General features: G+C 41.3%; 1 protein-coding gene across 1 annotated transcript in view; it reads left to right on the forward strand.

Moving 5' to 3' along the window:
* The window catches only part of LOC127650029 (delta-type opioid receptor-like), a 41,902-nt gene extending 32,135 nt beyond the window's left edge, over positions 1-9,767 (forward strand). Inside the window, exons 2-3 of the mRNA XM_052135146.1 lie at positions 3,662-4,017; positions 4,153-9,767. Coding sequence (XP_051991106.1) covers positions 3,662-4,017; positions 4,153-4,682 — 886 coding nt within the window. The 3' untranslated portion in view covers positions 4,683-9,767. The remainder of the gene's footprint in view (positions 1-3,661; positions 4,018-4,152) is intronic.
* Positions 9,768-15,940: the final 6,173 nt, after the last annotated feature.

Below are 15,940 nucleotides of genomic sequence, written 5' to 3' on the forward strand. Positions count from 1 at the left end.
TACAATATGAGCTGTGTACCACAAGTAAAGATTTCATATGACTCTTTTACCTGTACCAAACTATATTAAATGAAGTGTCAACAGAAGATGAAGCATCTCTCTATTGTGAGTCTGACTGTCCTGCTCAAATAAAACAGGATGAATCCCCCTTTTTTTTTCTCTAAAAATTATAAAATTGTAAATTGCATTACGAAAACAATAATTACATAGTGGGTTCTTTTTTCCACTGTATGTTTATTTGTATTTTTTTTATTGTGATGCTGTGTATGATGATGTAAATATAATGATAAAGTGTTAAAAGAAAATCCTCAGTGAGGGCCTCCATCCATCATATGACTGTATACTGTATGTGTAACATAAGAAATATACAAATGGAGATGTTTGAGCTCTGACAAAAGTGCTAAAAGCATTATATTTACATTCACGGTTTTGCTCTTAGCAAAACACTTTTAAGCTCTTCTTCTGCTCACTTGAACCAACATTTGGAACAAAACAATAAAGCTAAGAAATTAATTGTTATTCTATGTTGATCTCATCTGCATCCAGAAATGTCATAGACAATACAAATAGTAAAAAAAAGTCCCTGAAGTAGGGGCCAAACAGCCTGAAGGAGGACCTGCCTTATGTTGATCATGACGGCGGTGGTGATGTTGCAGAAAACATCCATAATACGAGTGAAAAATTTGTCTGGCCATTTCCCTGCAATTCATGTTCCTATACAGTAGCCTCAAGGCCTTCGGAGGGCATGCATCCATGAAAAAGGACGTGCCATCTAAGGTTTCAAATTTCTTTATGGAAAAGAGAAATTCAGTTCCGGTGATTAGCTACAGGGACCAAATTTGAGGTCCGATCAGCAGCGGTCGTCAATAGATACGTTGTCAGAGTGTTATCGACAAAATGGCGGTAGTTGCGGTAGATGTGGTGGCACGATTGAGGAAAGTCTCCTATGTGACTGAGATACGGATGAAGATCCGTATTTGCTGATCCTTTACACCACATAGGTTTGATGCGGGGCAGAAAGTTGAGATGAAGCGGCGGTATCGTTGGGGAGGGGAGGCGGGCTTCCCAAGATGTTTAGTAAAGTGGTTCAACCTGTGGCCTGAAGAGATCGGAGTTGACGGAGATGCCGTTAACATGTCTATTATCATTCCAAGAGGGCAATCTGATAGATTGTAAGCAGACTTATAAAGCGATGGCTGTCGCATGATTGGCTAGGAGTTACCTAGCTAATGGTGCAATAATTTACAGCTGCGAGTCTTCCTGCTAGTACTACGCTGCACTTACATTTCAAAGAAAGGTTACACACTGGTGTGCAGGAGAGGTAGAAAAGAAAATTCTCATAATCTGTATTCTATGTTCTTACATTTACATTCTGAACAAAACATTGTTTAATCATCAAATTTATTGTCATCAATTGTAATTCACTGATTCTTGAAATAGGTTTCAAAATGCATCATCATCATCATAATAATAATAATAATAATAATAATAATAATGAATAGTTAAATCTAAAGGAAATGTGTACACTCAGGTGTCATGTTTTCATGTTTTTGTTCGTGTCTTTTATTTTGAAAACTAAGTTCCATGTTCCTGTATTTATTAGTATTTATACAAGGGTATATTGTGCATATTATGTTGTGACTGAGATGTGTATTGTAAAGCACTTTTGGTCAACTGCTGTTGTTATAAATGTGCTATATAAATAAAGGTTGAGTTGAGTATATACACATCATTTACCTTCCTCATGATGCCATCTATTTTGTGAAGTGCACTATTCCCTCCTGCAGCAAAGCACCCCACAACATGATGCTGCCACCCCCATGCTTCACAGCTGGGATAGTGTTCTTCAGCTCGCAAGCCTCACCGTGTTTTTCCTCCAAACATAATTATGGTCATTATGCGCATCTTATTGTATGGCTTGTTGAGCATGTTACCATGGAGATGTAGCACGTGTGGTGGCCCATGCTATACTCTACCACAACCACGCACAATTCACCACATGCCCCACCGAGAGCGAGAACCACACATTATAGCAACCACGAAGAGGTTACCCCATGTGACTCTTCCCTCCCTAGCAACCGGGCCAATTTGGTTGCTTAGGAGACCTGGCTGGAGTCACTCAGCATGCCCTGGATTCGAAATTGTGACTCCAGGGGTGGTAGTCAGCATAAATACTCGCTGAGCTACCCAGGCCCCCAAAAAAAGAGTTTTAATGACTTCAACCTAAGTGTATATAAACTGTATATACTGTATTATAATAATAATTCTATCACTGCTCACAATAACGCACAGATGATGAGAAGCAAAATAAACATATACAGAACAGAAACTAATACTTCAAAGCGCAATAATAACTTTTTTGAATTATTTTATTTTAAATAGTAAAGGTAAATATGCTGTTGTGTTATCTATTAAGAAAAGTGTCTGAAACAGTCTTTGTTTCATAGAATATAATGATGTTCTTTTATCATTTTCAGATATACCCGCCCCTGTACATCTTGTAAAAGTAAACAAACTCTGGTTGCTCTCTTTATATCACCATCAGACAATCTCTTCTTATCCAAGTAAATCGTAATAAGCAGCCAGTAGATGGCACTATTTTAGTTTTTGATCTGCCATTACAAAAGAAGAAGAAGAAAGACAGTGAGCAGCAGTAAGAATACGCTGTTAAGGTCCAGGTATACTTCACTTTGCACAATCTTGTGAACCATTGTGTGCACAGCTTTGAAAGTATACTTGCAGAACAATTGCTTTCTATACGCTACTAGACGTTAGTGGGCAGCACCAAGTTGTGTCAGTTACAGCAGTACACGGACAGGCAAAGTATACTTTGGGCTTAAGTTTTTCAGATGTTTTGTCGATAGAAGTTTGGCTTCTATGCAATAAAGAAGGCTATTAGTTATACACTGACCAAAACATGATGTAGCGTTTAGTCGTGCTACACTGCTACTTGCTGAAAAATTTAGTTTGTTACAGGAAAAGCTACTCTGTTTTAAAAGCAGCTGAGATACTGTCAAGCTACTGAAAAATATATTTAATTTAGTAGCGTTGCTACTTGTAGTTAGCTACTCCCCAACACTGACTTCAGCTTTGACACTGGAACCACACATGAAGTTTTCAAAAGCTGGGGCACCTTGCCCTGTACAAGAAAGCGGGAGAAGAGATTCTGCAGTACTCCAGAGAGCTGGTCACCTGCTGGTCAGGGGCTTATTGCATCAGGCCTCACTTTGTCTTTGTTAGGCTGAGTTGAATGTGGCATTCCTTCATCCCATATCTGAGATGTCTGAAATGCTTGCAGAGATTTGTGCAGAGAACATAGGTTTGTCAGGCTGAACCACAGGTAGAGTTGCATATCATTTGTGTATCAGTAGGAGGAAAAGCTATGTGCCTAAAGACTGGGCCAAGTGAAGTTCTGTTAAAGAAGAAGAAGAAGGGGCCAAGCACTGTTGGTTAACTGATGTGACTTGGACACCCCTCAGTTCCAAAATAGGAAGGACTTCTAAACTTTCCAATTTCAAGAGAGTGGATTGAAAGATCTGGTATTTTACTGTGTTGAAAATTACTGATAGGTTTTGCAGAATGAGTATAAGTCTGCATTATAGTCACCCCACACATACAATCTATTCTATCAAAATGACCTCTCCTCTCTCTCTCTGTGCAGATACACCAAGCTGAAAACTGCCACCAATATCTACATCTTCAATATGGCTCTGGCAGATGCCCTGGCCACCAGTACACTTCCATTCCAGAGTGCCAAGTACCTAATGAACACCTGGCCCTTTGGAGAGTTTCTGTGTAAAGTGGTTATAGCCATTGACTACTATAACATGTTTACCAGTATCTTCACCCTCACAATGATGAGTGTGGACCGTTACATCGCAGTGTGCCACCCTGTGAGGGCACTGGAGTTTCGGACCCCAATTAAGGCCAAAATCATCAACGTGTGCATCTGGATGCTCTCCTCTGCTGTTGGAGTGCCAATCATGATCATGGCTGTTACTAAAGTGACGAACCAAGGTGAATAAGCATATTTAAAAGATCCTTCCTCTAAATGTTTTTATCAACTAATTGAATTTGTTGGAATACACTTAATATGTTTTGTTTCCATACATGTTTATGGAAGTTCACCTGTTTAAATGTATTCCCTAACAGGGACAACTATCTGCATGCTGAAATTCCCTGATCCCGAATGGTACTGGGACACAGTGACGAAAATCTGTGTGTTTATCTTTGCATTTGTGGTACCGGTGCTAGTCATCACGATCTGCTATGGTCTGATGATCCTACGCTTGAGGAGTGTCCGTCTCCTCTCAGGCACAAAGGAGAAGGACAGGAACATGCGTCGTATCACTCGAATGGTCTTGGTAGTGGTGGCTGCTTTCATCATCTGCTGGACACCTATCCAAATCTTTATCATTGTCAAAACACTCGTAGACATCAACCAGAAGAACCCCTTCGTGATTGCCAGCTGGCACCTGTGCATCGCGCTTGGCTATACTAACAGCAGCCTTAATCCAGTCCTCTATGCTTTCTTGGATGAGAACTTCAAGAGATGCTTCAGAGATTTCTGTCCACCGTTCCGAGCCAAAGCTGGCCAGAATACTAACAACCAAGCCAGGAATGCCACAAGGGAGCCTGTATCCGTTTGTGCTCCTTCAGAGGCAGAGAAGAAGCCGGTATGACTAGGCCTGGAGAGGATCCCACGGGGGTCCCAGTCCAGAAGAGTTCAGCAGGACCTACAGTCTGAGGTCACCCAAATCTCTACAACTGAATTCTAACAAAATGGAAGAGCCATTTCCAACACAAGGGAATTATGCAACTGAATAGTCTCAATGCTATCTTGTTGTACGTTATTACTTTAGAAGTTTGCCAGGGAGGTATGAAGCTCCTCTTTCACACCGTTCGTTACTTACTTTAGATTGTGGATTGGCCCCCAATATTCTGTTGTAATTTGACCTTTATCAACCTTTATCAACAATATTGAGGCCAATATTCTCCTATGAGGCCAATGTTCTTCGACAATACGTTAAAACAGGGCACATTTTCTTACCTTTAGTGTCTGGTGGACTTTAAGGGACTGACATCCTACTGGCACTGAGGAAATAACTTTTATGTGAATGAAGGACCATGCATTGAAAGGGTCTGCAAACAATGTTTCAATTTATTCATAAACAGTAAAAAAGAAATAAGTGCAGATACATCAGAAAATGAAATCTGGCCCAGGATACAAAAGCAAATAGTGGAGAAGTGATCCAATTGGAGGATGCTCATGCTGAAATGGAAAAGTATTTTCAGCAGTTCATTATATATTTCATTTCTTCTATATCTAAGAGTCTGGACTGGCAGAGGACTAGCCTTGTGGAATTAAAATATGTAAAAACTTAACTAAATTCTCAACTAATTCTCAAAACTCAACTTTGAAAGAATTCTCTATTAACCCCCAGTGACTGTAACTGTAGGGAATGATGGGCGAATATGTGTTGTGATATGCAGATCAGAGAGTGTATGGCAGTTTGTCTGAACTTCATTCAACTTCATTGACTAACCATTTATGGAAAGATAATCGCTGTGGATAATATTGCTGAAAGGCTCATGATAACAAACTCTGCATCAACTGTGGCCTCCTACCAAACCTACTCCATCCTCCATTGCTCTATTCAGTGAACACATTTTCAGACAAACTGACACTCGTTTTTTAAATGATCCATTCCTCCTTTTGCACTTTTTACAGTGAGGAGGGGTGCATGAAAAAACTGCTAAAATCCCCATAATTCCCTGGACATTCTAAAATATACCAAAGGTTTACTTCCAAGAAAATTTAACTCACGTGAAGGAACAATGGAAAAGTTTTATTTCTATTTTGTGCATTAAAATAAATTGCCCATTATCTGGGCAAGAGTAAATGTCCTCTAACAAACAACATTAGATTGGCTTAGCTTAGCTTAACCTTAACTGAAATATTGATTGTCTTCATGAAGCAAGATCTAAACTGACCAATAGTTTTTGTCTAATAGGCAGCAGTTCAAAACTTGGTAAGCTGCTTCCACAGGGAGAATTTTAAGGAATCATAGGCATCAGATCATATATTCAATAATAAACAATTATAGTCAATTATAAACATACTTATAGTTCACAAACTACAAAAATGTATCAATAAAAATTGTGTAATATTATAAAAGAAATACTGTTTTACCTATTATTTGTGTGTGCAACACATATTCAAGAGAATTGCATAATTTGCTTAGCACAAGCTAACATCAAACTTTTTTTAAATCAGTTGAGTCAAGTCTCCTGTGTGCTTTACTTGAGGAGTGCTACTTGTATGATGCACAAGATGCTGCCTAAATGGAGGGATCCAAATTGGTCAGACATTAAATGTGCTGTAAGTGATTTTAGCCGTTTTACATCCACAAGACTAAATCGTTGAATTAGTCACGCTCCCTCTTCCCAAAACCCAGCACTCCAAAAGATACCAAATGAGCTTTATTGAGAGTAGAAACAGTTGTTAAAAACGACAGCAGCAAAATAGTGCCCTCAACTGAATATGTTGTGAACAGCATGGCATAACAATTATGTAAAGCGTCAATAATTCACTGCAACTACAAAACTATGAGAACACCAAAAATTATTGACAGGCAGAAAGCGCAAGTGACCGCTGTCTGTGGACACATTTTTGTTTGCTGTTTACAAAGTCTATAGCTGTCACAGAGACTGATGAGATATCTCAGGACTCTTATTTCATTAATATATTGAAGGAAATAGGAAAAGTTTTTGCATACCATACCATGAAAAAAATAGCTTACAGCACCTTTAAATGCTATTTCAGTTAGGATGATGCGCCAGTAGAACTTTCAATATAGGGAGCGAGGCAGCTCACTAGGTTTCAGAACTGATTTCAGGATGTCTTGAATTTGGTCTGTAAAAAATGAAATGAGTCAATTAATATATATATATATATATATAGATATGGGTGGTTTTATGGGGCGAGGGGGATTTAAATTTCACTACATCTCCTGAGTTGGCTAACTGGAATGGCTTTTGATCTTAACCTAAAATAACATACTAGATGAAACACTAATTGGTTTTGATGCTTTGCCTCTGGAGTATTTTCGATTTTGTACAAACTCACGAGTCACATGTTTTAATACTGATATGTTTTAATACTTAAGGTACGTACACACTGCCAGCGACATCGCGCTCGACAGCGACTCAATACCATTTATTTTCAATGCGAGCACAGCGACTTCCGGCGACACGAGCTGTCGCGACCGTTGGCACTAGATGTGGGCGTGTCCAGCGACGCGACAAAGTTGAGAAAAGTTCAACTTTGGAGCGACTAACGGAAGCGACAGCCAATAGGAGAGACGACGGGAGAGCTCACGTGATCCTTCTCTCTCTCTCTCTCTCTCTCTCTCTCCTGCAGTAACAGAAAGATGGATGAAAGGCTAATTCTTGCTGTTAGAAATTTTCCAGTGCTCTATGATATGTCTCTTCCCACGTACAAGGACATTTTAAAGAAAAATATTGCGTGGAAAGGTGTATCTGAGATCGCGGGGATTTTATGGACCCAGACAGACCGACATTTGCATTTTCGCTGCAGATAAACAGCCACTCTGGCAAACAGCATGATTTGTTTCTCATTCATCTTTGATATAAAGCATTTTATGTACTGATTCCATTTATATTTAGTCTTTTCCCTCCAAAATGTTTGTTTTTAGTGGCAAGAAAAGAGATTTGCTGTCAACAGCAATGGAATGACATCCGTGAATGTCATTTATAAACGTTACTAGGCAACCAGTAGTGGGAACACCCACTAGCGACTTCACCGCCAGCCACTGGCGACCTGCAGCGATAAAGTCGCTGGCAGTGTGTACGCAGCTTTATAATTGTACTGAGCTGTAGTTTTGGTCATGCAAAGTGATTTTTGTCAAATCGTGTTTGTGTTGCATTTTGAAGAATGAAAGACACATTTTTTTTTAATAAACTATGAACTGTAGAGGACAGAAAAAGTTGGGAATATCGGAAGATTATGATCGGATCTGTTCATGAAGAATAGAAGGTGCTAAAGTGGCAATGCTCTCAAAGAGAAAAACATAAAAACATCATAATCTTTATCAGAAGAATTATGAAATCATGATACCGTATATTCAGTCCTGTTTACTTTTTTCTTGGCAGTTAATAGAATATTCAGTCTTATTGCTGGGTTTGTTACATTTTTGAGTAGTTGCTTTCAAATGCTAATTTTTTTAAATTAATTTTTAATTTATCCAAATATAACAAAGAATCCCATTTCTTTTATCTCTGCTAGGGTCTGCTGGCTGTACAGAGGACATTTGTATCATTATGCTTCTCGAGACTGGTTGTGTTTCAGTGTTTCAGTGCATATACTGTAAATGTAAAATTTCTTATTAGTTTCCAGAAGACTTGGTTATATTGTATAAATCATTGTAAAGGTAAATATTCAATAAAATAAAAGCCTCTGCTAATATTCTTTTGACTAGAAATAGTTAGTAACTCTGTCAATGAAAGTTCCTGCTTCTAAATATTCATTGTTTCTCACTTAGACAAGCTTCACTTAATGTTAAAAGAAATGAAACTTAGGAATGATTTTGAGATTTTATTCATGGTGTTATGAACAAATCTGCATGATGCTTTTTATTAGATTGTATGTTGTACGTTGATGTGCACATTTGTCTTCACTGATATTTCTGCTGTTGAAATTGCCTTATCAATCCTACATGGGCTGAAATGTTTTGTGACATTGCAAAATATATTTTATCTTCCATTTTATGCTATTAAATGCAGCGACTGCAAATCAAGGAAATCCCTTATCACAGTCAACAGAAAAGAAAAAGCCTCATAAGTGATAACTTCCTGTCAACACTACTATGACTATGTAGAAATATTTAAATGAATTGAAAATATGTTAGCAACATTCATTTACTTTGGATAAAATGTAGGTATCTTTAGTGATGTTTTACATGTTCAGTTGCATGACACATTGTTAAGTCCACAGAATCCACTTAAAAATTAAAAATTAAATAAAAAAGGTGAAAAAATAACACACCGTCAATCTGGTTTCCTATGATTTCCCTATTTTACTGTATTTAAACAACTTCTACACTAGACTTTTGTACACTATTATACTAAGTTTTTAACCCTTTAAAGCCTGACAGAAATAGTAATAGTCTGAAAATTCTTTTTTTTTTTAATTCATTTAAAATATATATTTTTTTAATTATTGACCTGTTCTTTGGACCTTCAGACACATAATAAAAATGTTAATTAAAATGATCTAAGCCCATACTTACCACATTCGTAAATCTTGAGATATCTTAAGAGCAGTACCTGGGCTTTTCAGAGATTTCAAAATGTTTGAGAATTTAGCCATGACAACACTCTCCTTGGTCAATATATACTGTGTGTATACATACATACGTACATATATATATATATATATATATATATATATATATATATACAGTCGGGTCCATAAATATTGGGACATCGACACAATTCTAATCTTTTTGGCTCTTCAAGCAGGAACTGAAGACAGTTGCAGTAGAGGCCTGGCAGAGCATCACCAGGGATGAAACCCAGCGTCTGGTGATGTCTATGCGTTCCAGACTTCAGGCTGTAATTGACTGCAAAGGATTTGCAACCAAGTATTAAAAAGTGAAAGTTTGATTTATGATTGTTAATCTGTCCCATTATTTTTGGTCCCTTAAAAAGTGGGAGGCACATATACAAACTGTTGTATTTCCTACACCGTGAACCTGATGTGGATGTAAATACCCTCAAATTAAAGCTGAAAGTCTGCAGTTAAAGCACATCTTGTTCGTTTCATTTCAAATCCATTGTGGTGGTGTATAGAAACAAAAAGATTATAATTGTGTCGATGTCCCAATATTTATCGACCTGACTGTATATATATATATATATATATATATATATATATATATATATATATATATATATATATATATATATACACTGGTATCGGGTCCGATACCATACTCATGTACTGGTACCTGTACTCGTAAAAATGCTCCAATACCAAAAACCGATGCCATCTGGCATACTGAATGTCAGTGCATACAGTAGACATTCAGCCCACAAGTTAAAATCACATTTTGTCCTTGTGAGATCAGTGTTGCCAATTTAGCAACTTTGTCACTAATTTGGCATTTGAGTGTATATATATATCTCAGTATATATATATATATATATATATATATATATATATATATATATATATATATATATATATTTAGGAGTCAGTGATTGTATTCATAAATTTTTTCTTACTGAACATTTATATAGAAAACAATTCACAGTTTTAGCATCATTCTGACCACCCCCATTGGCAGCTGCCCATGTTGCCCATGCCTAAATCCACCCCTGTCTGTTATGTAGCACTTTATTTGACAAAATATAACTACAATGTTGTATTTTTGATTGTGCTGTGAGGTTCTGTATACAAGCACTTCATTTGATTAAAAAAATTATGCAATATTATGTTGAAAATGTATTGTTATATTTTCATTTGATTCAAGTTTTAATAATTCATTTATTTAAACACCATCGCGATGATAAAATTGAAATAAACTTTTGATACGGATTTAAAAAAAATAAAAAAATAAAACAGGTATTGGAAAAAAGATGTCACGTGACACCATGCAAGGAGCGGGTGTGTGAGCTACCAGGTCTGCACACTTCGCTAGTTTTTAAATTATTTTCATGTTGTAATCCAGTACACCCAGTTACACATTTGCTATTTGAGGTAAACATGGCAAAGAAGTCAAAATCCTTGGGCTCTGTAGACATTAAAAGACACTTACATGCTCAAGATGAAACCTCTGACGGGCCTGCAGACTGGGGACTTGATTTGGATGGCGCAGCCAAGAAAATTCAGCGTCAACTGTCCAACGACACGGTGATACTGACGAAGGTTGTTGCTGACTTGGAGGATCACGCTGTAATAAGTCGATCGATTTCGTTTATGGAAACAAAATTCTCAAAACAAAAGTTGGTTACAAGAGTGGCAGATGTTGAGAAATGGATCGATTATCTGGAGTCATCGGAAAGAGAATTTTCCGCTAATCCGCCCGTGACCAAAATAGACCTGGAAGTCATTTTGGGAAAACTGGAAGATCTCGAATATAGGAGCTGAAGGAACAACTTATGGATTGTTGAAATTTCTGAGTATGAAGAAGGCAGAGATATGGTGAAATTCCTGGACAAGCTCTTCCTGAGTCTGCTCGACATAACAGGCCATAAGCTGGAAATCAAGTGAGCTCACAGAGTCCTGGGTCGCAGATAAAGTTCTTGTGTTGCACCATGTGAGGAGCAAAGGAAAGCTTTCTTGGAAGAATCACAATATTTTCTCAAGTCTTTGTTGACTTTGCAAATTCGACAAGAGAGAAACTCGATCGGTTCAAGGAATGCAAGAAACCCTTGCTTCAATGAAAGATCGATATTTCACTGATGTTTCCGGACAAACTGAGAATAGACAACAAGGATGGCCGCAAAATATTTTTATGCCCCAAACAAGCACTGTCATTCATAGAAACAATTAGACCATTGGGTGTTTATCATGTGAGTGGATTGACTCGATGTACATTGACTCGACTGTCTGAGGAAGCTAGGTGCCATTTTTATTTCTTTTTGTGTAGGCTCCTCCTAGCGGCTGAAGTTTTTTTTATGGATTAACACTTTTCCTTAAAGAAACTTTTGCATTGATGGAAGATTGCTTTTACACTGAAGGTCTCGGCCAGATTGAGAATGGACACTATGGACGACTGCAAAATATCTACATGCCCACACAAAGGATGTGTTTTATAAAGTTGACAGACTGGTGTATTATTATTTTAGTTTTTTTTATGCAGCCTCAGAGTGAATTTGTTCTTTTTGTGTTGGTTCCAGCTAGCGGCTTGAACTTGTTTTGTTGAATAACACTGCTTCAGGACAGTTGTGGATGAATCTGTTCTTTGTGTTTATGCCTCCTGTTGGATAGAGTTTGTTTTGTGGAGTATTTTTGCCAGACATTGCAATGATTACGTCATCTGCTGCACTCATAAACAGCCGGCTCACTGAACACTTGTTTGTCTGTCCAAGGAAATTGAGCGGCTTTTTATCAGTTAGAATTTGTTTTGTGGAGAAAAACACCTCTGAGACAGTTCTGTGAATGAATCTACATGTTATTGGCTGGGGTTTGTTTTACAAAGTATTTTCTGTTATGTAATTTGTAAATTGAGCAATCCGAGTTGTCGTGTGGGCTCGCGTAGGCATACATAGAACTTTCGAGTTCCCCTTCTGTCACTCACTCGACGTTTTGTCGAATGAAGTGACACAAGGGGTCTTCCTGGGATGCCAAACGTACCTATGAACTTGAGAAAAGGCCAATGTCAAGTTGGCAGACAGAATTTGCATGCCCCACCTCGGACATACGGGTATAAAGGGAAGTGGGGAAGCGACTGTCAGTCAGAATTTTTCTTCGGAGCTGAACGGTTGTGCAACAGCAAGCTGAGTTCACCACTGTTCCACTCACCTCAGTTGACAAAAAGCACTGCTGTTGGATCTACGGCATGTTTCCAGACGGCGTTCTCTCTCTATCTGCATGCTGTGCAGTCCATGCCCCTGGGCACTTTGACATCGCTTTCATTGCCTGAAAGAGTGTTTCTCCTCCTAAAAAGAGTTTATTTCCTCTAAAAGAGTTGAGTTCCCACTCATAAAAGAGCAATACACAGCAGGCGTTGAACGTCCTTTTCAGGATGCATCTTTTTAAAGATGTCTTTCCGCCTCTGTGTAGTTCCTGGATGCGGTTGATTTCTCTCCACTTCTGACGGTCATAAAAGCTGCCTCGCGTGCCTGGACTGCGATCCCACGCAGGCAGCATTTTATGAATGTTCACGTTCTCAGTGCGAGAACAGAGCCATGGCAACATTGCAGTCATGGCTTTCTTTTCTCATGAGAGAAAGCCACTTCAGCCGCCCCCCGCATCGTTCCTCCTTCCCATGGGATTGAGGACGACCCGGCCAGCCGGCATTCTCCCTTGAGCCCCGGAGAGCGCCACAGCAGCTTCTGATGCCAATGACTCGTCTGGGCTGACACTTTCTGGTATGATGTGCAGATGTCAGCTATGCTTTCCGAGGCCGCCGTGAGCACAATGCTGGACTGGAAACCTCCGTCCCCCCTCACGGCTACTCGATCGGTTCCTCGGGGAAGGGCAGCTGACAACACTCTCCTTGATCAACCCATGCCCAACCCCCCCACCCCCGGTTCCTTTCTTCCCGAAAGTGCATGACAAGCTGACGCGGTCGTAGAGGGCACCTTTTACTTCACGGAACCGACCCCTCCGCTCTCACTACCCAGGATGGCGGGGCGGCCCATGGGAACACAGAGGTACTCCCCTTCTGCCTGTCTCTGTCTTCTTGCATCTTCACGAAGGTCGTACGCATACTCAACTACCTCAATGACTGGCTCACTCTAGAGAGTTACTATGCACTCACAGGGAACAGGTGCTCAGGTACCTCAGCTGTCTAGGGCTTCAGATCAACTGGGAAAAGAGCAAGCTTGCCCCGGTTCAGAGCATCTCTTTTCTCGGCATGGAGTTAGACTCAGTCTCAATGATGGCGTTACCAATGAGCGCAGCCCAGCATGGCGGTCCATCTGAAACAATTCCAGAGGCTCCTGGGGCATTTGGCATCCTCAGCCACAGCCGTGCTGCTCGGGATGATGCATATGAGACCACTTCAGCACTGGCTACAGACTCGAGTCCAGAGATGGGCATGACGGCACATACCGTGTGACAATCACCCCTTCTTGCCGTCAGACATTCAACCCTTGGACAGACCTCTGTCTTCATGCAGACCGGAGTCCCCTTGCAGTAGGTGGCCAGGCGTGTCGTGGTCACCACAGATGCCTCTCAACAGGGTTGGAGCGCCATGTACAATGGGCACGCTGCCGCTGGCTCCTGGACAGGACCCTGGCTGCATTGGCACATAAACTGCCTAGAGTTGCTGGCTGTATATCTTGCCCTATGGAGGTTTCTCCCACTAATCCGGGGCAAGCACAACTTGATCCGTTCAGACAGCACCGCGACGGTAGCGTACATAAATTGCGGTACAAAAGGCGGCGTGCGCTCTCGTCATATGTCACAACTCGCCCGCAATCTCCTCCTTTGGAGTCAGCCGCGACTCAGGTCTCTGCGCACCATTCACATCCCTGGAATCCGCAACATGATGGCAGACGAGCTGTCGTGGTAGGTTTCTTTCAGCCGGAGAGTGGAGGCTCAACCCCAAGATGGTCCAGCTGATCTAGAACTGATTTGGCATGGCACTGATAGATCTCTTTGCCTCCCAGGACAAATCCCACTTCCCACTCTGGTACTCCCTGACAGACGCTCCTCTCGGGACAGACGCACTGGCACACAGCTGACCCCGGGGGCTGTGCAAGTACACATTTCCACCAGTGAGCCTCCTTACACTGGTGCTGTGCAAGATCATGAGGAACAGGTCACCCTGGTGGCCCCTTACTGGCCCTCCCGGACCTGGTTCCCGGATCTTACGCTCCTCGCGACAGCACCTGCCTGGAAAATTCCCCTGAGGAAGGACCTTCTATCTCAGGGATGGGGGACCCTCTGGCACCCGTGCCCAGACCTCTGGAACCTCCACGTCTGGCCCATGGACGGGATGTGGAAGATCTAGTGGATCTACCACCTGCATTCATAGACACAATCAACCAAGCCAGAGCTCCCTCCACCAGGCAACTTTATGCCTTTTATCCCAGGTTAGCCACTACTCGTCGCTTTCTGGATGTTCTCCTCCCTAGCCTTCTGGCCTGCGAATTCAGCAGAGCAATTCACGTCCGGACCCACTACGAGTCACAGGTGCTCTGTACTGGGGTACGGGCTTAGTTCCCTTCTCAGGCAAAGTGATGTATTTCCCACGGTACGGTCCCCTTGTCAGCGGACCCGCGTTTCCCTTGGGCAGCCCCGCTGCCCCGGTCGCCGTGCTTGTAGAGTCCCCCCTTATTAGGATAGATCTACCACCGCGCCACTCCCACGTACGACTTCACAACACTCGTGGTGTATTTGCCACATGTTATCTCCCCCTATATTGGGCAGGATGTGGCCTCCGCAGAGTCTTTTCCCCCTGAAAGAATAGGACTGGGGAAGACCGCCTTCCCCAACGCATCTGATAGCGTTAAGATAGCCCCAGCCGCTCATGTCCTATGTGAGAGACATAGTGAGAGAAAAGGCTACGGCTGCCAGGCTTGATCCTGTGCTAGTCATGTATCACAGGGCTGCGGGGAACCTAAGGTCTGTATGTGATATCTCTTTGGCGGCGTTGGGGAGGGCTACATGCAGCCAACACAGTTGCCTCTAGCACGTAGTAGCCTGCTTGGACCTGTCTCGACAGTTAATGTAACATGGTCAGTGTGTGACGTTTTTAGATGGGACCCCTTGTGCCACTTAATTTGACACAACGTCGACTGACAGAAGGGGAACATCATGGTTACTGTTGTAACCTCCGTTTCCTGAGGGAGGGAACGAGACGTTGTGTCCCTTCTGCCACAGCACTAGACCTACCACTGTAAATGGCCGTACCTTATTCTCGGTTCCTTAGTGCAAAATCCTGACTGACAGTCGCTGCCCCGCTTCCCTTTTTACCCATATGTCCGGGGCGTGGCATGCAAATTCTGTCTGCCAACTTGACATTGGCCTTTTATCAAGTTCAGAGGTACGTTTGGCGTCCCAGGAAGACCCCTCGTGTCACTTCATTGCGTCTCGTTCCCTCCCTCAGGGAACGGAGGTTACGACAGTAACCATGACGTTTAGAAGGATTGACGCTGGTTGGCACTGTCGTGCATGGGGTTTATGCGCATGTTTTTCTTTTTTTTCTGTTTGTTTGGTTCGAGGGGGAGTTTGAGGTTTGAT

This window comes from Xyrauchen texanus, chromosome 10, assembly GCF_025860055.1.
Source record: "Xyrauchen texanus isolate HMW12.3.18 chromosome 10, RBS_HiC_50CHRs, whole genome shotgun sequence".
In the NCBI taxonomy this organism is placed as follows: Eukaryota; Metazoa; Chordata; class Actinopteri; order Cypriniformes; family Catostomidae; genus Xyrauchen; species Xyrauchen texanus.